This window comes from Salarias fasciatus, chromosome 11 (assembly GCF_902148845.1).
Source record: "Salarias fasciatus chromosome 11, fSalaFa1.1, whole genome shotgun sequence".
Classification (NCBI taxonomy): Eukaryota; Metazoa; Chordata; class Actinopteri; order Blenniiformes; family Blenniidae; genus Salarias; species Salarias fasciatus.
The window spans coordinates 13,457,262-13,481,250 of record NC_043755.1 but is presented as its reverse complement, the minus strand read 5'-3'; the positions used below and the strand labels follow the sequence as shown (position 1 = coordinate 13,481,250).

At 41.4% G+C, this 23,989-nt stretch overlaps 2 protein-coding genes and 1 pseudogene across 2 annotated transcripts; all 3 read left to right on the top strand.

The window, feature by feature from the left end:
- The first annotated feature begins 916 nt into the window (after positions 1 to 916).
- LOC115396485 (uncharacterized) lies at positions 917 to 3,221 on the top strand (annotated as a pseudogene).
- A 13,178-nt stretch (positions 3,222 to 16,399) lies between these two features.
- Positions 16,400 to 18,873, top strand: LOC115396902 (nuclear receptor coactivator 7). The gene is made up of 6 exons (XM_030102981.1): positions 16,400 to 16,540; positions 16,702 to 16,854; positions 16,943 to 17,095; positions 17,206 to 17,301; positions 17,440 to 17,513; positions 17,743 to 18,873. The coding sequence occupies exons 1-6, from the start codon at positions 16,436 to 16,438 to the stop codon at positions 17,879 to 17,881; spliced, it is 720 nt and encodes a 239-aa protein (XP_029958841.1). The 5' UTR covers positions 16,400 to 16,435; the 3' UTR covers positions 17,882 to 18,873.
- A 1,410-nt stretch (positions 18,874 to 20,283) lies between these two features.
- On the top strand, positions 20,284 to 23,648 carry hint3 (histidine triad nucleotide binding protein 3). The gene is made up of 5 exons (XM_030102917.1): positions 20,284 to 20,403; positions 21,175 to 21,292; positions 21,697 to 21,766; positions 22,143 to 22,269; positions 22,696 to 23,648. The coding sequence occupies exons 1-5, from the start codon at positions 20,293 to 20,295 to the stop codon at positions 22,741 to 22,743; spliced, it is 474 nt and encodes a 157-aa protein (XP_029958777.1). The 5' UTR covers positions 20,284 to 20,292; the 3' UTR covers positions 22,744 to 23,648.
- The last annotated feature ends 341 nt before the right edge of the window (positions 23,649 to 23,989 follow it).

Here is a 23,989-nt window from a genome sequence, read left to right as displayed (position 1 = left end):
ACACATATATATATATATATATATATATATATATTGTTGCGGCGCCGCCATACTGTTTGGTGCCGCAAAGCATCATGGGAGGGGATTGTTCGGGCCGTTTCAAGATGTATTTTGTGTTAAAATTTGTTAAAATGTACTTCGTTTTGTTGTAGGTGTGTTAAGTTATTGCTTTTCTATGTGTTGATGCAGTTTTCCGGTCTTTTTATGTTAAGTTTCATTTATGTTATGTTGGACCAACAGTGAGAAGGGTCGGTGTGAGAGTGACATGGCCTCTGTGCGGACATTGTTTGGTGTGAGTAACATGCTCTCAGTATATTTTTGTTGTTACAACAACAAAAACCTTAAGCAACAGGGTAGCAGTTCTCGTCAGTTGTTGCCTCCATCATGAAGAGGCCGCCATCACAATATTTATCATATTTACACATTCAAAATAAAATTAAAGCAGTTAAAAAAAACATTATGCTTTCAAGGATGTCAAAAAAGCAGGCTTTATCAATATCTGTTATGTACGACGCTCGCACGCTTTGCGCGCAAACTAAAACATTTTTTTGAGTTGCACAGTTCCTGCAAGAATCTTATCTTACTTTCACCCCTGATTAAATGTTAGAGTATCCATTGATAATCCTTTAGGAGTGTAGCATAATTGCACTACCACAAGGGCACAGCGTTTCCATCTGTCTCTGTTCTGAGCTGAAAAGGAATCTCGACAGCTCCAGGTATCTTTGACCAATCAGAAGAGCCCATGAGGCTCTAACCATGATTGGTCAAGGGGCATTCGTCGCTTGTTCTTGTGGGAGGGGCTTAACTTGCGTGAGGGCGTGATGTCAGAAAAAACAGGACAGGATTGGCTGTGCTGGGTTTCAAATCGCCATCTTAGATGGGTCAAATCACCATCTTGCTTAGGTAACCCAAACACCATGTGCCACATCGTGTTGTGGATCTGATCCTGGATTATTATGACCAGTTCAGGATGAGAGTCACTGCGGGAGAAGTAACATCAGAGTGGCACAAGTTGGAGATGGGGATAATCACAGGCTGCACAATCTCTGTGACCCTGTTTGCGCTGGCAATGAATATGATTGTGAAGTCTGCGGAACCAGAGTGCCGGGGCCCATGCACCCAATCAGGGAAGCGCCAGCCCCCAATAAGGGCATTCATGGATGACCTGACAGTCACCACAGAGTCTGTGCCAGGATGCAAATGGATCCTCCAAGGGCTGGAGAGACTCATCCGCTGGGCCCGGATAGGATTCAAACCAGCCAAATCCAGATCTTTCATCGTGAAGAAGGGCAAGGTCACGGACAGGTTCCGTTTCAACATTGAAGGGTCAATGATACCATCAGTCTCAGATACCCCTTTCCCACTGGCCAAAAAACCTGTTTAAACCCGCTAAGTCGTGGCAGTGGGAAAAGGGTTGACCGGGATTTCGGCCCGGGTCGTTCACCCTGCAATCGACTCGGTAAATTCCCGGGTCAGCTTTCTACCGGCCTTTAGTGGGAGGAACTTACATGATGACGTCGACGCAGCGCGGCTAAGTAAGCGCGCTAGTTGTTGTTTCTGGACACAACGTGAGATTTCCTTCGTCCAGACGACCCAGAAATGGCAAGATAGCGAGACCAGAGAGCTTCCCCTGATCCGTGGGGAAGAGGAGGTTTGTCTACAGGTAACAGGGACTGTTTTCCGCTGCACTGTTTACTTTCGTTTTGCTCCGTCGCGCTGATGATGTCATCAACGTGGGACACCATCAGTGCGGGAAAACGCAGCGATGCGGCTCACCAGCAGGAGGTGAGACGCGGGTCAGCAGGCGGTGGGAAAGGCGTCTAAAAAGGCGATAGTTAGCGGGTCGCAGACACGGGACGACCCGCTAGTTGCAGTGGGAAAGGGGTAAGAGAAGCCAGTGAAGAGCCTGGGCAAAGTCTTTGACAGCAGCCTCAAAGACTCCTCTTCTGTCCAGGCAACCTGCCGGGAACTGGGCAGCTGGCTTCGAGCAGTGGATAGATCTGGCCTCCCAGGCAAGTTCAAAGCGTGGATATACCAGCATGGTATATTGCCTCTGGCCGCTGCTTGTGTACGAGGTCCCCATCTCCACTGTGGAGATCCTGGAGAGGTAAGTCAGCACCTGTCTCAGGAAATGGTTGGGGCTGCCCAGAAGCCTCATCGGCATCGCCCTTTATGGGAACACCACCAAGCTCTGGTTGCCCCTGAAGTCTTTGGAAGAGGAGTTCAAGGTGACACGGACACAAGAGGTACTGATGTACAGAGACTCAAGGTACCCGAAGGTGGCCCAGGCAGGGGTGGTGATAAAGACTGGAAGGAAGTGGAGTGCCCAAGCAGCTGTGTTGGACGCTGAAGCACGACTGCGCCACAAAGATCTGGTGGGAGTGGTGGCCCAGGGCAGAGCAGGCCTGGGGATGTTTCCAACACCACCTCGTCGCAGGGAGTGCAAAGGGAAGGAGAAGCTTAGGCAGATACAGGAGGAGGTCAGGATTGCCGTGGAGGAAGGAAGGACAAGCAGACCGGCTGGTCTGAGGCAGCAGGGGGCCTGGACCAGATGGGAGCATGCTATGGACCGTAAAGTCACCTGGACGGATCTCTGGCAGAGCGAACCACACCGCATCAGCTTCCTGGTCCGGGCAGTTTATGACGTCCTACCCAGCCCAGCGAACCTCTTCACCTGGGGTAAAGTGGAGACCCCGAACTGCCAGCTGTGTTCAGGAAGAGGGAGTCTGGAACACATTCCGAGCTGCTGCCCAAAAGCGCTCGGCCAGGGCTGTTACACCTGGCATCACAACCAAGTGCTGAAGCTGATTGTGGAAGCCATCAGCAAATGGATCAGCAGCTCTGGCCGAGGGCACAATAACGCCTGCACGATAACTTTTGTCAAAGCAGGAGAGCAGCCAAAGGCAGGCCATAACAAACCATCAGCCGGGATCCTGGCAACAGCCCAGGACTGGCAGCTCTCTGTAGATCTGGAGAAGCAGTTACGGTTCCCCCAGCACATTGCCCGCACCGCCCTGAGACCAGATATCATTCTAGTCTCAGAGAGAACTAAGAACATTGTAATTATGGAGCTGACAGTGCCATGGGAGGATCGCTTGGGGGAGGCTCATGAAAGGAAGAGGACCAAATACGAACAGCTGGTCACCGACTGTTGTGCACAAGGCTGGAAGGCAACTGAGAAAGCCTCGAGATGGCTCTGGATTCAGAGAGGAGAACCATGAGGACTAGTGAATGCCACCTGAACACAAGTCACGGTCTGATCAACAGTGGCTGGGTCGCCTGAGTAGGATGTATGATGTTTGAAAGACCCGAAACATCTGATGATCTCAGGTAACATCACTGATGATGTGTTCAGGTGCATCAGAAGATTCTGATGTATGTAAGAACGAACACCAGGAGACTGATATCTCCATTTGGGGGGTGTTTGCAAATGATTTGGGGTCTTTTTGGCAGGGTGAGAGTCACCTCAGAGGAACCAACCCACCCTGCCTTGATTCTTGCAGGCTATTCTGGAGCGAAATCAGCCTCCATCTACCTTGAAAGTGTGTGGCAGCTACTATGTCAGCAAGGCATGATAGAGTCAAACCTTTTGTTTGTCCTCTCAAACCCTGACGATGAGTTTTGTTTGTCTGAAGAAATCAAGTACAAATTCCTCCCACTGCTGAGAAATAGTTGTTTTACTCGTTCAAAAGCTGGCTGAACGAATATTGGAATGAGAGCAGAAAAGTCAGAGCCAAAATAAACATACCATTATTATTTGTAGGTAGTAAGTAGTAAGTGTACCATTAGCCTCATATCTTTCTTTAATTAAAAGTGACCTAGTTTCACACTATGAAGAAACCATGTACACCACAATATAAAAATAATAGCCTGTGTTTGTTGTTTTATCATCAGCAGTGTTCCATCTGATTATCTTTGTTGATTGTTGAAGAAGCTTGGTTGAATACCAACTGAAACTTTGTATTTAAATGTAGTCAGATTTAAGTGCTTAATATTATTAAACTGTTATCCACAACCAAAAATTTTAATATGATGATTTCAGTTCAGTGCATTGATGGAAATTCTTTTTTTTTTGGTTAATTTTGTTATCACAGGGTTTTGTAATGTGAAACACTATCATATTATCCAAAGTAGTTGTGTAAAGTTGTTGAATCTTTGCTAATTATGAAACAGGATCTGCACATACAGCAGTTTATATATACCACTTTACTGTAAGTGATTTGATAACATCTGGTTTTCTTGTGAGTGTATTTTATGCCATGCACTTCCTCCTTCAGCGTTGAGTTTCCAAAAAATCATATTTTCTGTGAAACATGTTACACATTCGCCATTTAGTTAAATCATGCTCAAATTGAGTGAAATAAGCAATTAATTTCATTTTGGTTTCACTTAATTTCCATTTTTCATGTTATATACTTTATTTTCTTTGTCTATAAAGTGTAATGTGTAGAGATGCTCACTTCTTTAAATCTGTTTTTAGAACACTATTAAGTACACCCCCTCACAATTCTTTGTTATGATGATTTTCCTTTCCTTATGATGCCAAAAATTTAATATCTGTGCGTGTGTGTGTGTTTTTTTTTTAAATAAACTATTGTTCTCTGTCATTTCTTTTAATTGGTGTTCTCTGAAGTTTCTTTTAATTGGTGTTTTGCAGGCATTGTTCAGGGCCTCTGACAATGTCTATATCCCTGTTCGGTTTCTCAAGTGGAACCAGTCTTGAAAATGTTGAGAGATTATTATGGCTGCAGGTGTAATCATGTATTGATCAAACTTTTTTTTTTTTGTATTGATCAAACTGACGCTCATGTTGTTGAGTAAGATCGCAGTCTGTGCTGTTTTGGTTGTCATTGTTTATTTATCTTATTTATGTAATTATTGTGTATATCATCTATCAATAACTAACGATTTCTATCTTCATGTTCAAAAGGTCAGGAACATGCAAACAGTTCGATGATAAAAAAAAGTTTAATGCCTCCTATATCTCATTTGTCCACTAGATGCCGCCATTGAGCTTCCACAAGCAAGAAAACCTGCATGCATGGCTTAATTTGCACATAACTCTGGCTGTAATTACATTAGACAGCAAGTTTATCTTGCAGGTTGTCAGTCATCAAAGAATACACCTTTCTTCATTTTCCAATCAACATGTGCTGCAAATTTTCTCCCGCAGGAGATGTCCCACCATGTCCCCAGTTTTAGATCTACCTAAGACATAAACGCAAAAGTTCACCGGTTGAAAGTGAACAAGGACAAGTGACGTGGTGAAACTGTGATGTCTGAAACTATAGGTCTCAGGAAGTGACCCACTTTTATATCCTCCGTCACAGCTGTACATTCTTGGTTTTGTTTGTTTTTATTTTAAGTCTGTCTTCTAAGGCATTAAACTAAATCACACTGTCTCCTAAGATAAATCGAAAAATGCATGACAGCAACAAAAACGAGAGAGAGACTATGGCCAACTTCTTATTATAATCATCTTCATAAAGGCATAAAGCGGCACTAAAGCAAGAGTCCCTGATGCAAGTGTTCATCCATCCATCCATCCATTCATCCATCCATCGGACCCAGTTGATTATGGTGACGTCCTGAGCAGGTTGCCATTTCATTAAAGCTAGGGTAGACGATGTTGTCCAAAAGAACTTCTTGTCATACTGAGTGAAATGCTCCTTGCCCCCTGGGAGAAGTCAATACATTATGTGTACGGAAAAAGGTGCAGAAAAAATCTGACCACTGTAGCGGCCACAGGACAGTAAAAACTCCGACCAATCGTAAGGCACGGACCGCTCTTAAGAAACCAATCAAATCCCTTCGCCATTCTACCAGCCCCCTGCGCGTACATTTCAGTGGCGTGCACTGGCCCTGGTTCAGTGTGCGCGCGTTGCCAAGGCGCTCTCGGCGCTCGAGACTCGTGTGAAAAAAAATAGAAGGAAGCGGAGCAGGCGCGCTGCGCTCCTATGCACGTTGTGTGCGGGCAGTCAGAAAGGTTAATAACATTGGAGGCGATCACAAACTCCGTGCGGGTGGTGCTTCCGCGCGCGGCACTTCCGCGTCCAGTGTGTTCGCTCCCAACGGGAGCTCCTCCAATGGGGTGGGAGCTGGGCGGAGCCTTGGGGAGATGCTACATTTGTGCTGCATGCTAGTTTTCCAAGATCGTCGACCCTAGCTTTAAGTCAGACATGTACAAACATTTGGATCTGCCTCCGCAACACCTCCCACTGCAGACATTCCTGTCCACATGCTTAAAGTATTTGGGTTGCAAGACGGAGCATCTCATCACTCACTTGTCTCTAGGAGACAGGAATTATTGGAGGGAAAGAGCTCACAGATTGAACACATCTCAGAAAATTCCCATCTCTCCTTCTCTCCCAAGGCAACCCTTCACTTCTATTTTGTATCAACAATTTTAATCAATGCATTTTATTACTTTTTGGAAGGTATTGTTCTCTACAGTTTGTATATTGTCTTGTAATGAAACTAAAATATAACTATAAATCTAAAATAAACAACAAAAACTACACCAACTACTTAATAACACTGCAGTGCTTGATTGCAGCAAACTTCATTTGAGAACAATAATAGCAACATTACCTCCAGTATCACAGTCCCTCAAAATAGTTCAAGTAATCACATTACAAAACCTGTTGATACAATCTGAATGATCAGCTCAGTTATGAAATGGAGTCTCTCCTACTCTGCAAAGTGGCTTTAATCTCAGGAAGTGCTTGGTGAGTAGGGAGAAGAGGTTTCATAACAGTGTCTAAAGGCCTGCAATGTTTCATTTTATTCTTCCAGGCCTTGTAAGGAAACTCTTGCTGTCCAGATTTTTTCTTTTTAAAGTACTTAACAGAAACCAACAAGCTACATTAAGAAAAATGCAAATGGTCACATTTGAAAGCCTAAAATGTTTCAGTCTTGAGTCAATTAAAAACGGTAAATGATGTGCATCTTTGATGTTCAATCTGCTTCAAAAGATGAAGTTCTGTGCCTCAATCGTGGCCTTACAAGTCGTAGGTCTGGTTGATGTGCTAAAGCAGGCACTGGATATCCATATCTTTGCACTTCATAAAACAGTCGAGGTGAAAGGCAATCAAACTGAGGTGTATAATAAAAGAATACTCCTGCCTAGAACGATAACAAACATTCTGCATTCAGCAGGCCCGTCTGATTTCACATTATAACGTGCCGCACGTTTGAGAACACAGTGATGTCAGCACACCTGCTAAGTAATGTTTTTATACGTATCATAAAAACAGGCTATTTCCACTGACCTCTGATACGAACCGCTGCCAGTGTGCACGTGCATGGCTCACATCAGGCAGCAGTAACTCATGCAGAGCTGGCCTTACACTGCAGATTTTTAAAGCCAGTTTGGAGTCACAGGTACTATATGGTGTCATCTTGGCTTTATGGTAAAATGAGCCGAGCAAATGTGCGTTACTCCATGTGCGGGGGTTGTGTGTATCCCAGATGAAGCAACTAGTGGGGCTTCAGCTGTGCTCTAGTCAATCCAAAATAGGTCATGGAGCAATAGGTTTACTCTTTTTCAGTATTTCCATATGTCGATTATTGATCACACTAACCATCTTTCTACTGCTCTACTGGGTGGATGCCAAGGCTGCTTGCTGTTTTTCATATATTTCATATAAAATATTTCAACATATTTTCAGTTTCAGTGCTGACTGCAGTAAGTCTAATTTGTATATTTACATCATTTCAGTCTTTTGTAAGATGTAAATTTTCTCCATGTAATCCTTTGCTCATAAAAAGACACGTCTAGTATTTTTGGGATTCATAAAAGAACACAGAGTGACAGAATAATGGAGCTGACCTCGCCTTTTTCTCTGTAAAGTCCAGCCTGGTCTAAAGTCCAGAAGCAGTTTAGTTTACTGAGTGTGGTTGATCTTGGCAGGCCACCATATTCTGTTTGATCTGACACATTAAGGGCGGTGAATGGACTGAGATTACTTAAATGAAGGGACAGCTCGTTCTAAATTCCTCATGAAACACCAAAGAAGAATAAGTTGATCAAGCCTACAGTGAAAATGATAACTGGATTTCACTTATATGGGATTTTTTGACTGTTTGAGTGCTTTACACTGTTAATCACATTCACACACACATTTGCACACCAATTTAACCAGACTTTTACTGTTCAGGTTACATTAATTATTCTAGTTAAAAATCTTTCGTTATTTGTTGCTACTGTTGTTATGTTGGAGTTTTTTTTTAGGTCTATTTTATCTCTGCAATAACTCTTCAGCACAGATACAACAGATTCAGGAATAAAAAATGCACTTTTTAATGACATTTTTTTTTAGTCTGAGAATGTTATTTTATCGTTGGCAAAAGGTGGATCTCCAACCTTCACATAAGCAAACTGAATTATCAAATAAGCTACACACTACACCACAGAGACGTACTGTAAGCAGGGCAGGGGGGCATCAGGGCTGGAGGTGCGGTTTCTCTAAACTGCACCCACACCTTCAGGAGGAAAACAGATGGTGATTCATCGAATTTGCTTTTTAAGATCACCAGAGAAATGTGCCATGCCGTCCAGGTGTAGATTGAGTTCTTTATCTGGCAGAGCTTTTTCTGTTCCATGGTTTTATTAGTTTGATCAGATGGAGGTTAGATGACAGGCTCTAACAGCCCTCTGCTCCATATGATTCAGATCACCTTGTATTTGCTTTGCCCTCCATTTCCACCTCACTTGTCTGTTCTAGTCTTTTTTTTTTTTTTTTTTTTTTTGTGAGTCTTTACATTTCAGCTTCAGAGCATCTCATGTGTTACAGGCTAATTGGAACGTGCCTCTACCAGTGCTAATATAAGGAAAAAGATAGTGAATCAGTGTTTTAATGTTTGAGCAGATGAGAAACACACTTTAAAGTCCGTGACCGTTTGCCCAAATTTTGCAGTGGTTCCCCCACGCGGTTCAACTTTTTCAGTCGATGGGAAAACCAATGAACTCACATCAGTGACAAAATGGGACTCCAGCAAAAAGAGCCTCTGGGTTATCTTAGTTCATTTTACAAATAACATACTGCTCATCATCACTGCTTTGGAGAGTTAACTGTCATGGTTAACAATCTGCGGACAACCACGACAGACATTTCCTGGGTTTAACCTAGTTTTTTTTTTTTTTTTTCTTCACACCTTAACGTCAAACTTTCCATGCACAGCATGCTCGCTGCAAAGAGAGTTCCAGTTTGGTTTCTTCTTCTGGGTTTCACGTATTTCTAAATCCGTGTTCACTTAAAGACCTGCTGTCCTTCATGTATGTCAGTGAACGGCTCACTCTGTCAGAAACATCACTGATTAACCCGGTTTCACAGCTATTACACTGCCAACAGGCCTAAATCTGTCCTTTACTCAGTCTCTTGCTTCACTTGTTGCATCAGAAGGTCACTAAATGGCATTTAAAGTTAAATGTCTCAGTTATTTAAGTGCTAAGTAAGCAGTTTGCCGTGGAGAAAGGGGCAACAGGGCAAAAGAGAGAGAGAGAGAGAGAGAGAGAGAGAGAGAGAGAGAGAGAGAGAGAGAGACAGGCATAAAAAGAAGGAATATTGATGCCATGTAAAGATGTAGGTTTACAATCCCGAAGGTGAAGAATTCACCGGATGCGAACTCTTTGTAGTGCTGCAATGATTTCTTGTCACTATCCTCCAACAGAAGCACACAATGCACAAACAGATTAGCAGTGTTGCATCCAGCACAAACCAGTTTTATCTGAACTCAGAGATTTGTTGCAGTCAAGCAAAAAAAAAAAGCACCAAAGCAAAAACTGCATTAACCTGATTCTGCAGACGAAAGCTCTCCAGCAAGCAGCCAGTGGGAAAAAAAAGAGAAAAAACTGGACTATGCACAATCAAATAAAAAGAGGGAAGGAGATTTGCACTGAACTATGGACAGTGGGAACATTAATGGACACTCAATTTGAAGATCAGAAGAAAAGACATTCATGGCGTGAATGATCTTGACATTTTTTTTCTACAATAGTCTTAACTTTAAACTTTTAAAAATTAGCACCAATGATTACTTTCAATTTGCTCACAAAAGCTTGTCACTTTTCTTACTATCCTTTGAGAAATGAAGCGAGGGTTTACCACCACTGCTACATGTATGGACAGCTGCATTTCAGCTGGAGTTGCTTCACGTGTACACCAGACTGATACACTTTCACCCGATGCCTCTTGACTGCGACCATGCACTTTAAATTGACTGACAAATGTCCTCTGCTGTTCGATAATCATTCGGACTTGTTTACTGTAAAGCAAAGTTACATCCTTGTCAGAACACTGCACCTTTTTGTTTTTTCATAAATACACCTCAGAGTTCTGAACAGTTTCCTATGTAGACCCACACAAAAACCCCACACATCCTGTACCTTTGAATAGTTGAGAACAGGAAAATCAATGTCTCATAGAGGATCAACTGGTGGTCATGACATTTCACTGACATGATTACTTCATCAAATATGATCAAAGTGCAACTCAAACATATGTCTCTTTACTAAATGAAGGAAGAAAAAAAATCCCATCCTTTTATCTAGTGTTGTCGATCTATCTGACCGCAGTATGGACCACAATATTTTGATCAGTTCCCTCAACACCTGGCTTGGCATCAGATTTCGAATGTTGGGGCACTGAAGCAACATGCAATGAACTTTTTCAGATGTGTTGTGGTCATCAGAGTCAAAATAAACTTAGATTTTTCGTGACATAGTAAAATTTATTACTTTCAACTCTGGAAAATGATGAGATTTGCAAACTGTTTGGCAAATTTAAGTCATACGTTACTAAAGTGCTAACCTGAAATGCCAGATGGACAGTTTCATATGTCCGCCACGGATCTGCAGGATTTAGGAACTGAATCAGGCAGACCCATCTGCTATGCAAGGTTACTAAAGTGCACCATCAAGGAAATTCTTGAAGCATGCGCTGCTTTGTCAGATCATTGTGGCATCGCCACGGTGCGACTTATTGGGAGGGATGAGAGTCAAATGCAGCGTGCACTTTAGAGGATTTTGAGTAGTTTGACTTTCTCTGAATTCTTCACTTGTACAACCCCATAACTTCAGGAAAATCCTGTTATAGTATTGCAACAATCTCAACCTTTCAAAAGATGTGTTCATTCACGCATTCGGTCTAATTTTTAAACACACGGACAACGCTGTAGAATACGGAGCTTTAGGAACGAGTCTTAGAAAAACAGGTGAAGTCTTCTGTCATTATTTATGCTCTGCGGCTCTGAAAAAGACTTGAAATGATGGGATCTGAAGAAACTGGCTAACTGGGCTTATTTGTCATGACCTTAAGTCTTATGTTCCCTTCTTCGCCTACATGTCTTCTTCCTATCGTTCCCTCACACCTTCCTCCTCACAGTACTTGTGTTTCCGGTACGTGATCTGATATCCATTATTGTGTGGTTTTGGTTCTCATTTCTCGTTTCTTGTGTTTAAACTGTCGGGTTTATATTTATGGTTTTGTTCTGTATTTCTGGTTTATTTATTCTAATGTAACCCATGTCTAGTATGTATTTCCTCTCTTGTTTCTTGTGACTCTTCTAATGTTTTCTCACTCTCTGATTTCTCTTCAAGTGTTTCAGCCTGTATCTCCTCAGCCTGACGGGGTGTATCTAAACTAGTGCTATCAATTTTAATCGTGATTAATCCATTGAGGTCTGCCAATTGGGTCAAAGAAAAGAACTAGTGGATAATAGTGTTTTTTCCTGACATTGGGACTGATTTATGAGGATTAGATTCTTCATTGCAATTAATCTCAACTTTAAAAAAGTTAATTGTTGACAGTTCTCCATGAATTAATCACGATTAATTGCGATCAATGCGATTAAATTGCGATCAATGCGATTAAAACTGACAGCACTAATTTAAACCTCTTTCCTGATGTCTTCTTAGTTCATCTGTGTTCTTACTGCTGTATTTTCATGCTTTTTTCATCCCCTGTAGGTCTTTTCAAGCAACAGTAATTCTTGATTGTACGCAACGTTTTATCCTAACTTCATCTCAAATGTTACAAAGCTCATCACGAATTGCACTGAATGTAATTTTAAGCTAAACATTACACAAAAGTTGCAGAGAATTGGCAAAGTTTTGCCAGAGTTTGCGTCACAGACATAACTAATTTGTGACATTCATAATCTTTTAACAATGAAGAGGTATAAAGTTGTGATGAGGCTGCTGCTTCCTGCCTCTCAGTCACATGGTGGCCAACGGCCAAGGAACACCAGCCACTTTCAGGTCCTCGTCGCCATGAACAGTCAAGGCAAATCTATGTCACTTCACGTTAATTCTTACCTCATTCCGGTTGTGTGATCTCTACATGGACGCTTGTGGTGTGGAGTGAATTTTAGTGCTGTCACAGCAGCTTTTTAATAACACTCGGTGTGATTTGCTGTGGGTATGACCGGCGTACGCTGAAGAAAGCATGGCAGCTCGCCGCATGCTGTTTATAGAAGTAAATATGGACGCCACACAAGTCAGCGCCTGTATCAACATTTTCAAGTGGTCGTGCGAAATTAGGTGACACAATTCAGATAAAATAACAATCAAAGGAAGGAGGGGGATTGAGAAAAAGGAGCGTTGCCTCCTCTGGTCTGCTTCTTCCAGTGCAGCTTCATGGCATCAGTCCGATCATATGGCGACCGTACGCATGCCACTTGACCATTCGGCGATCATATTGAAAGACGTCAGATACCGATTTGGTACCACTTGTGATCGAGGCCTGGATCTGGTGACTACAAAATATATCAAACAGGAGAATTTAATCCCTAGGTGAGAATTCCAGGTCTCTGTAACGAAACTGTCTCATTTTTACATTTGATCAGAACTTCCTGACGCTGGATTCCTTATTTGTTCTGTTGAGTGTGTTGCATCAGTCCACGACGCTGAGTTTCCTTCCAAATGACTGAAGAAGCATCAATCTGAAAAGTCAGAAGTTTATTTACTGCAAGCCACATGTTTACAGGGCTGGATGAGCGCGTCACTGCATCAGCCTGCAGCGCTGCGCTGGTCTGAGTTTGTGAACGCCCCTGGATGTGTGTGTGGGTATGGGTGTGTGCGCGTGTGCTTGGAATTGTTCTGAACGGATTTACGGGAATTGGAGGAGGGGTGAAGCAGTAACAGCTCCTCAGACCTGCCAAGAAAACCAGGGAAACACGGCCTGTGAGTGCGTGCCTCTGCGCACTTGCGTGTGTGAGTGTGTGTGTGTGTGGTTACAAACTGGTGTAATTTCCCCGAGACCAAATTACAGTCTGATGTCATGTGAAGGTCAATGCTGGTGAATACTGTGTCAAAGGAGATTTCATCTTTTGATTTGGCTCACCAGAGTGAAACAGGACTTCTGCTTTGTCAGTTTGAACGGCATGGGCTTGATCTCAGCTGATTGTGGGCAAAGTCATCGTACACACTACATTCTTATGCTGATACCTGTGGGCCCTTCAGAGAGGCCATGTAACCTCAATAGCATGTGTTTAAACAGTGGGAGGGAACTGGAGCACCTGGTTGTTGGGGAGAACATGCAAACTTCACACAGTTAGGCTGGGTGGAATTCAAGAAACAATATGCAGTTTATTGATGAGGAACCAGCAGTTTTTAATAACTTGTTCTATTAGAACAGCACCTTCAGAAGTAATTTAAACATGAACATCCTCTGCCCTGTCATAACACTCCGGCAGGTAGCTACAAGCATTAATGTGAATAAAGAGAAAACACATTTTGTGTTGAATTTTATTTTCATACTTGCCTTTTGTTGAATGTCTCTATTGTTTTGAGTTGAACGCTACATTATGTGTCCATTAAGTAAAAAAAAAAAAAAAAAAAAAAAAAAAGCTTCTTGACAAGATCTGACATGATGAAGTCTCCCTGTTAAAACGGAGTTTCCCTCAGTGTGTGTGTGTGTTTGTGGGGCTGCCACACGCTTCGGTTATGCGGGCTTACGTAGGAGAGCATGCTTGCCTGCTGGTGTTTGCACAGATGCATGCATATCTGCATGACTTGCTGAGTGTGTGCTCCCATTGGCCTGTCAGCCTGTGTTGGCCTATTGATCTCGCCTTTTTGTCAGATTGTACGCCGTCTCAAATTGATCCCCTACATCATTTGCCCGTTGTGACATCAGTACTGATTGTTGACTCCGAATGTTCCTATTGTAATCGGCTGGGCTGATATCAGAACATGAACAAGCCTGCGTTTCAATTCTGGAACCACCTTTATAGATCATCACGCTGCAGTTTAGCTGAATGTCGTTCCTTTTTGTGTACGTAAGTAGAAAATTGATGAAAGTTATTATACCACCGACAAATCAAACTACCCATCATGAAACTTTACAGCTGTTACAGCCTCAACATCACGCTGACTCTTTTTACAGGCCACGAGCATTCCTTCAAACACCCATCATCCTTCCTCATTCATTTGTCACCGTCCAGTCAGAAGGGAAGTAGTGTTGGCATGCAGGGATGGTTGGAGGAAGGATCCAGGACTCATTCCACTGTGTAAAACACTCCACTACAGCTGTCCCCTAGATACAGTATGATGTTAAAAATCTCCTGAAACTTCAGAGCTCATCTCAAAACTTCTAACCTCCTTATATTTTAAGTCAATGGGAAGAAGCAATGATCATTAAAGGAAAAAAAATGCATGTTAGGTAAATGTGTATATACAAGCACACACACACATTACCTAAAACAAGCAGTTTTCATTTTAATAGGGGCATAACCCTTTCAGTCAAGTCACTTCATCCTGTCACTGAGACGCTTCTGACACAGTGACTCTGTGAACTCTGGACACAATAGCGGACAGGGACCCAGAGTTAATCAGTAACCAGCTTTGGCTTTCAAGCAACGTTGTGAAATCTTTTTTCGAATACGTGCAGGTCGTGTGGAAAGGAAGGGTTAATGGTCAAAAGAGCTTATCTGGACATGAACGGCAGGTATATAGAGCGGGAATGGCAGAGGTTCAGCGTTAGACCGCTTCCACTGCAGAGAACACTGAAGCTGCTCTGTCTGTGTTTTACCCACACCTTCATCCACAGCCAGCCATGGGAGTCGCCTACAGCGTGGGAGAGTAAGTTAAACTTATTAAGACTGTTGTCAACTCTGTGATGCTGTGCTGAGCTGATTTGATCATTATTTTTGGCTTGCTGGGTTCATGCAGAGAGAATAGTAGTTTTTAAAAGTTATGAGGTTGTTGTTTTTTTTATTGTTATTAAAAAAAAATGCAAACCAGATCAATTTTATTTATGTGGAAGTGTCTATTGCTTTGGATCCAATGTGAAAAAGATGTAAAGGAAGAAAACGGTGGATATTTTCTAGAAATGACTGTGTCAGCAACGATGTGGCTGCATCGCTGGAAGTTAAAGTCTGGGATTGCATGAGTAAAAAGGAAGAATAGTGCAGATAGGGGAAGAGAGAACGCCAAGATTGATTTCAACACTCAATTGTTCATAAACAAATCTTAAGCGAACTGAAGAAACAACGGCACTTAGACATGAATGCCTTCAAACGCAGGTTGATCTTCTCAGATGGATTCTCTTCAGTATGACTAACGCTGAAAACATTTCATGCACAATTCAGGCTCCAGCAGTTCATGTTCAGACACATCAAAAGGGTTTGCAGCGTTTGATAGGCGCTTTTTTTTTCCCCTCGTGGGAAACGTGTGGGTTGTTATTAGAAATTCCGACATAAGGCATGCATTCACGCTATTTTGTTTTGTCATTATAGCAGTGATATTGTAACACTGATTTGATGCTTTAAGCAACTGAAGGTTCTCATTCACAAACAGTAATCATGAACATCATTTTTCTTTTTTCTGCACAGGGTGGACCACCTCTACACCTTCTTTGCGGAGTGGTCACCAAACATGTCGATCGCGGACACGGAGACCCACTGCCCGCCTCAGTACCTCATCCGGGAGAGACACAAGAATTGCTATCTGACAATGGAGAGGGACATGGCTGTGATCAGCAAGCTCCTTGGCCACCCTGCCAACTCAAACTGGGAGGTGCGTTTTGTCCCGGCACAACACTGATTGAACATTAAACCCATGTGTTATCAGTTCAAGGCTGTCTTGATTATTCTTTATAAAGTCCTTATAAAAATAAAAATGTCTTTCTAATAGCCAGTGAGTCGGGAGGCTGAAGAGCTTGGCTCTTATCTTAAGTGTTTATGGGAAACCCGACTGTCTATATATGGACATCCTATTCTCCCCCCTCGCCTACAGCCCACAACCACTGCTTCTTCCTGTTTAAAGCAAAAAGAAACTGTTCTGTATCAGGAGCAGCCAATGAGTGGGAGTCCTCTCAAATTTCCGACCAATGACATTCTACACACACACGCATTCATACAGTACTCACACACAGGCAGTGAAAGTAACTCAGAGGGTATAAAAGTGGTGAGAACCAAAGACAGTGTGTGACCAGACATGTGGTCCAGAGAGAGGATAGTGAAATCAGGAGCAATGAAGCTGCTACCAGAAAATATCAAAGTGCTTTACTTTGCCAATGACGACCTGGAGCCTTACGTGGAGGTGAGATCATCATGATAAGGAGTGCTGCTTCACAAGACAAAATATACTTGAGTTTGGAGACTTCATTAAAATAACATCTCAGTGATGCAGAGTAAGATTTTTTTGAAAAGAGGAAGAAAATGTTTTATGATCAACTCTTAATATCTTGCATTTTTCTGCAGATTATCAAAGTTCAGGACTCCAAACGCCGCATGAGCATGTGCAGCTCCGAGGAGTCAGAAGCCGAGGAGGCAGATTACCACGAACAGGGTGATGACAGTCTGCCCAACTTGTCCGACCACAGTCACCTCTTAGACGACCAGCACATAGAGAGGGTAAGACACACCCACAACTCTGCATCGATGTAGCAGAAAATTTAATTCATGAGATCTCTTCTTAAAAAAGAACCTCCTCTCTCATCAGCTCTGCGCTCACATGCCGCCAAGGACACAAGGTTACCCGTGGCAACTGGTCTACAGCACGGCCATCCACGGAAGCAGCCTGAAGACGCTGTACAGGAACATGGCGGGTCTGGAGAGCCCCGTGCTGCTGGTCGTCAAGGACATGCAGAAAAAGGTTCGCATTATGGTCTTTTGTCCAGAATCTGCAAGTCGAGACGTCTGCAAACCGATACCTTGCCTGGCAGGTGTAGGTCTTTTAATAAACCGTTGCCCTTGTATTTTCAGGTGTTTGGCGCTTTTTCATCAGACCCATTCAAAGTCAGTAAATACTGCTACGGCACAGGAGAAACCTTCCTGTTCAGCTTCGACCCTGAGCTTAAGGTAAGAGTGGTTATTCGTTCTGTAACCTGTCAAAGCGTCTGTGTGAACATTTCCAATTCCTGAAAAATATAACATTTCATTAAGGGCATAAATATACAATACAGAGTCTATAATATGTCTTTTTTTAAATGTATTCAGACTTACAGATGGAGTGGTCAGAACTCCTACTTTGTGAGCGGGAACTGGGAATCTCTGCAGATTGGTGGAGGAGGGTAAGTTTCTTTTTTGCAACCGATCTTATATGACTTCCTCATCAAAAAAGCAGTAATCATCCGTCAGAGTCATAAAGTAATAAATAGCCAAACTGTAAAAGATCCATTTTAATGGTTTCTTATAAGGTTCCTCTATAAACAGCAGCAGTTACACAATTTATAGAGTTCCAGTGATTGTTAACTTTGGAAGGATTTGAGATTACAGCTCTGTTTCCCTCTTGGTCTGCAGGAGTGGATTTGCCCTGTGGCTGGATGCTGATCTGTACCACGGAGCAAGCTTTTCCTGTCCTACCTTCCAGAACGCGCCTCTCTCCACACATGAGGACTTTCTTGTGCAAGACCTGGAGGTGTGGACCATGACAAATTGAAGGGACACATCTGAAAAGGCAATTTGAAAGCAAAGTAAAAGTCACTGTCCTTGTTTTGAGTGACAGTACTTAAAAAACTGGTCAGGTTTAGCCGCTATGAAGCAAGTCCTGCTCAAACAGTAGCTAATCACTGTGCACCTGGCTCAGATGGTCCCAGGCGCAGCGTGGAGCGTGGGCTTCCTGTGTGGCCGATCAATGCCTGTTAAGCAGTGGCTTGATGGCACCCTGTGATTCAGGGCCCTGTTACTACTGGCTAATCAGCAGGAGCGCCGTGTTAAATCCAGTCCGCTGCTGGTATCTGAAGCTTTAAGCCGTCCGTGGCCTCTTTCGATTCTGGAGAGTATTATAACACAAAGTTCACAAAAAGAGATTAAATGTGTGCTGCAGTTGTTAGCCTGTTTACTGTTTCACAGATTTGTCTTTTTTTTCCTTTGTATGTGGAACAACCATATATGTAGTGCTATTTATAAAGAATGGTTGTTATTTACTTGCAGTTAAAAGTGTGTATATGATCTCAGGATAAATTATTCAATGGAAAAATAACGAAACACTATAAGGTGATGAGATTGAGAAGTGTGTATCTGTATGCTGATGTGAGGTTTGCTATGAAATTTGTTTTGAAATGATTTAGAAATTTGTTTGTGCAAGTGAGGAGCAAGCCAGAAAGTGAAAATTGCACTATAAACAGCTCCTGCTGAGTGAAGCGTGCTGTTTATTGGAGGAACAAATTCCATCGGTTAACTGTCACTTCCTTGTGTTTTTTATGAGTGAGACACGTGCGTGCCGTTTGAGAGTGGACAATACTCTGAGGAAACATATCTGATTTTTTTTTTACATCTCTTTTATACTGTTATTCTATTTAATGTTTGTGTTTTATAAGAAAATGATAAAAGTAAAACTCATGAAAAAAAAACACTGAGCTGACTAGGTAGTGCTGGCACTGCCACTGTTTTTTGTACACCTGCATCAAAGTTTTTAAATAAATATTTCATTGTTGAAACTGAAACTTGTTTTCATTTTAAATGCATTTCATGAAGGGGGGAATAGCGAGAAGGTCAGAGGTCATGGATGTATGGATGAACTGCATCAACTCCACACTTCAAGAGGAAATATTTCAATCACCGTGCAAACACAATGAATACTGAGTTCCTTTGTGACAGAGTGGCAATAACAGAGAAACAGCCACTGCAACATAAAGCTGCACAAATGTATGGAGGCAGAGCAGGTCCTGTGGCGACTCTCCGTGTGTTCTACATGATTGTACTATAATGCTTTATAAGCTTTGAAAATAATGGATAGCCGACCAAAAAACATACAGACATGAATTTGATCATCTCATCTCCCATCATTGTTGAGTTTGCAGTGACACAAAGTTGAAAAACTCACACACTGAAATGATAATGGTCAATGTGATCTCAACTGAAATGACATGACTGAGCAACTTCAGTAACAATATGAAGACAGACTTCATGGGGAGAAAAAAGTTAATTTAAAGTTGTTTCTGTTTTGATTTTTTTATATGTTAGTTAGTGTGACTGCCTGTACAAAAGTGTGCTTTAAGATCAATGCTGGAAAACAAGGAAGCCTATATGAAACAGATATTGTGTTAAGCACCAAAATTTCACAGGGAAATGACTCCGACGTGGAGAAAAGATTGTGGAAGTGAGCTGAATTGTGGTTTTAGGTTTGTGAACAAGTGTAGAGTGTTTGACCAGTAAGAAAAAAAGAATCATTCATGATGTTCCTCAAACTCCGATTCCAACAAAGCCCAACAGTATATTTTAATAAAAGAGGTAATTTAAGATAACTGAATCCTGCAAATAGTTCAATGAATTAATTTCCACGTATAACCCAATAAACTATTGAAATAATTACTCAGCTGTTTCAAGTCTATTTAAATAAGTGAACCCAGGTTGGTTCCAGTGACCCACATACATTTCATTACATAAACGTCAATACTGGGTTAATACATAACTTTCCTACATAACCAACCATCAGCACCACATAAAGATTTTATGTTCTTTGGTTATTATTACATTTTTTTGCAATATTAATGATTAAATGTGTGAAAATGACATCCCACTGAAAAGTCACATTACTGATTACCGGGCTCGGATTGCACTAACACGCGCACACATACTGTATATGCGTTTTTTTTTTCTTGTTTTTTTAGCTCTATGCATATACATGCAAAACTATAGATTACCCCTGATAGAACAACGGACTTGATGAACTGCTGCGCCCTCTGGTGGCAGAACCAGGAGCTGCAGTTCTGTTTGTTGTGAACCAAGGCCCTGTGTTGCAGCGCCCTCTGGTGGCAGTACGGTAAAATATCAAGTTCGCTCGACATCGGTTTGGTCGTGCCTGCGCCGCTCGATGTTCTCTGGCAGCGACCCTGAAGCCTCATAACAATGGCGGACTCACCTGCGGAGGTCTCCGCCGCCCCGGCAGAGGGATACGAAAAGAAATGCATCTTCTGCAAGATTGTAAATAACGAAATGGACACGGAGCTTCTTCACCGTGTAAGAATTTAGCAATGACCCCATAAAACACACTTTGGTTTGTGGTGTGATTCCTGTTTCTGTCAGAAATATGTCGAGCAGGGTTAAGGTTTTCGCAAAAACAATTTTTGGGAAAGATTGACGCACAATAAACAATTTCGCACCTGTATCCATGTTTTTCGGTTTGAAGACTATTTGTTCTTTTTCTGTTGAGGTCTTTGTATGAAAGAGAGAAATCACTCCTTGCTTGTTGGGTGGGGCATACCTAAAAGGAGTCTGCAGAAAATACTGAATCGAGTGAAACCATCATTACTACTTTAGATTCTACAGAACTGACAACTTACCTGCGACTGAATACATCCAAACATTCCAAATTACTATTTTAAAATTAAGTACAATCGTTCCTGGGATTTGATTGTAGGGAATAGTGGTGTTTAATTAAAAGTATGATTACGAATTTAAAATTTATCCCATAGCAGATAATCCGTGTGTGTGTGTGTGTGAAAACCCGTTTCCCACCTGGGTTACAAAAAAAAAAACATAATAGAATTACTATAATTTGAAAGTAACAATTGAAAAGTGTTGATCACTTGAATATCACTGGATGCCAAATTTAAAGTCGACTGAGCTCAGAACAAAGTGTGGTGTATCATAAACACATCATGGTTGACACTGACCTCATACAGTGTTTGCATGTAAAAAAAAAAAAAAAGAGACTCCACAGGCAGAGAATTGTGTTCATGTATGATCTAGATTTTTCTTCAACTAAACTTTTTTGTATTTGTGCTGCAGGATGAAGAAATTTCATGTTTCAGGGACATCAGACCTGCTGCTCCTCATCACTACCTGGTAGTCCCAACCAAACATGTTGGAAACTGTAAATCACTTCATAAAGAACACGTGCCTCTGGGTAAGAGTTAACACCGCATGACTATCACTGATGAATGTCTAAATGGAATACAGTGGAATAGATATACTTTATTAATCCCAGAGGAAATTCATTCTATCATTGCTCTACACAAAAGAAACAACAAAATAAATAAAATGCAGTTGAAATAGCAATTAAATAGAATTTAAATTAAATAAGTAATATTATTAATATTAATGTGGAATAGAGAATGAAATTAAAACAGAACAAACAAACACTATTTACAAATCTTTTTGCATGTTGCATGAATGTCGGCCCAGCGTTTTATGAAAATGTGTTACTAACAAAACTTCTGGATGGGATTTTCCATTGAGTGTTATTTTCAACATCTAAATGCCCCTGAGGATTAAGTGGAGCTTATAAAGGGTCCTGCTTTTGTGTTCCAGTGAAACAGATGGTTGAAACTGGGAAGGAAATCCTGCAGAAAAGCAATGTTACAGACCTCAGTGACGTCAGGTGGGGAAATGTTCCAGTTCACAGCTCCACTGGCTCTTGCCACTCCATATGTCCACAAACATTTTTAAATCCTCTTGTTTTTGTCATTTAATGAGATGATCCTCAAGTCGATCGTCACTCCCATTCTGCTGTTATTAGGTGAACAGTGGTTTTTACTCTGTTCCAGGAAATTATATCTGGCAAAAAATGCTACAATGTTTTCATCATAGTTTCTTGCATAAAGACGGTAAAACATGCAATGTAAAGAAACATACATGCGGCAATTCACAAGCTTATTTCATCCAATTAGGTAACTTTTTGAGAAAACAGGGTGTCTGGCACTTACACTTTGTTCACATGAATGTTGTAAAATCTTAAATATGCTTTTCCTCTACAGGTTTGGTTTTCATTGGCCTCCATTCTGTTCAGTCACACACCTTCACCTTCATGTCCTGGCACCTGCCAGTCAAATGGGATTCCTGTCCCGCCTCTTCTACAGACTCAACTCCTACTGGTTCATTACTGTGAGTCAATTTTCTCTCAAGAGAGAATTACAGCTGAATACACACACATACACTTTAAGAAATGTTTCTTTATAATACCTGAAGAATATAAAAGTGTATGAAAGGTCTGGTGATGAAAGTTTTTCTCTGCTTATTTATAAACAAATATTGAACTTGCGCAGGAGTTTTTAAAAAGCTATTTTAATAACATTAGATGTTTTAAAATGAACTTTGTTTAGAAAAAAATTGACTTTCCTTACTGTACCACTGGAGGGCGCGCACACACACACACACACACACACACACACACACACACACACACACACACACACACACACACACACACACACACAATCTGTACATCATTGGACTTGACTGCACTATATTTTGCTTCTTTACCTCCATCAGCCTGATTCTTGTCCTTTTTGACGTGTTGATCTTTTACAGGCAGATCAGCTCATTGATCTTCTCAACTCTAAAGGAGAAACCAACTGATCACGAGGATTAAACCCTAAATTGTAATGAAGTGGCACCAGTTTCTTGCAGAGGTCTTGCAGGACGGTACATGCATTATATTGCATATTTACAGTGAGTCTGCCTACAGCTATCAACACTGACAGTAATTTGATGACATAATTGTTAACAATTTACTGCTTTTTTTTTTTTTTTTTTTTTTTAAGTTTGACGTTCAAGAACAGAGGTAGTACAAGTAGGAATGGTTTTGCTGAAATGTTTGACTACTTATTAGCTGGAAGAAAAACCAATCAACTTTATGGACCAAGGATCCGCAGATCTGATTTAATTTAAAAGACTAAACTCTGTCTTGTAACTGGTACATTGAAAGCACTGAGCTGCTGTATCCATGTGCTTCTCTGCACCATTATAACCCCCAATATGACTATGGGGGGAAACTTGAACACCTGCAGAAAGCCTGGAATGAAATCAGGGATATCGTATTGTGAGACCACTACACCCATGCAGCCATATTCAGTGTTAAACAACCTTTGATCTGGACTTATCTGCAGGTATCTCATTGTTTGATCATCCTTATAAAACGACAGGTCAGCATCACATTGCTGCTTGATTTCTCATAATGCCTGCTTTCATGGCTGAAGCATGTGAAAACTGAAGTATGGCTTAAAGGAAGACTAAAGTGTGTTTGACCCTACAGCCGTGCACTCTCTTATAATTTAAGTGATATATGTGGCATGTATGGCAGTATGTGGCTGTGTTTCCTGGATTAAAGCTTGAGCGTGATGGAAAATGCCCTTTGTATTCAGATGTTAGTCCATTATGACGTGACATTTACAGATGCTACACTGTGTATATTCACAAGATGTAATTCAATTCTGTCTGATGTATGCACTTTATTAATCATGTTGATGCAGAATAAATAATATATGTTGACTGTAAGTACTGTAGTAGTGTACACACACAAACACAAACCCTGTTGGATTATTTACATCAGTTGTTACTTACAGCTCTCGTACTTTGGTAACACAATAGCCAATGGAGTAATGTAGCTTTAATTTAATGATTAAGCAGCTGGTTATTAAATCCATTCCTGCCATGTAACTAAGAAAGACACACGCCTTTTACTAATCATTAAAAATATCATTCAGTTTTTATTCTGTATAACTTAAGTAAAGTCCTCATTCCGATGAATCAGCATTTTTAGTTCAGTGTTTCAAACCACCAAAGGACTACATGATTACAAAGCAGACTTGTAATAAATACATGG

What these genes read in the sequence shown, in the direction of transcription:
- LOC115396902 (XM_030102981.1), top strand. Translation starts at nt 16,436, where the DNA reads ATGTGGTCCAGAGAGAGGATAGTGAAATCAGGAGCAATGAAGCTGCTA. An exon ending in ACGACCAGCACATAGAGAGG is followed by an intron (nt 16,855 to 16,942) that starts GTAAGACACACC and finishes CTCTCTCATCAG; the next exon opens with CTCTGCGCTCACATGCCGCC. An exon ending in GCTTCGACCCTGAGCTTAAG is followed by an intron (nt 17,302 to 17,439) that starts GTAAGAGTGGTT and finishes AAATGTATTCAG; the next exon opens with ACTTACAGATGGAGTGGTCA.
- hint3 (XM_030102917.1), top strand. Translation starts at nt 20,293, where the DNA reads ATGGCGGACTCACCTGCGGAGGTCTCCGCCGCCCCGGCAGAGGGATAC. An exon ending in ACACGGAGCTTCTTCACCGT is followed by an intron (nt 20,404 to 21,174) that starts GTAAGAATTTAG and finishes TTTGTGCTGCAG; the next exon opens with GATGAAGAAATTTCATGTTT. An exon ending in TAAAGAACACGTGCCTCTGG is followed by an intron (nt 21,293 to 21,696) that starts GTAAGAGTTAAC and finishes TTTGTGTTCCAG; the next exon opens with TGAAACAGATGGTTGAAACT.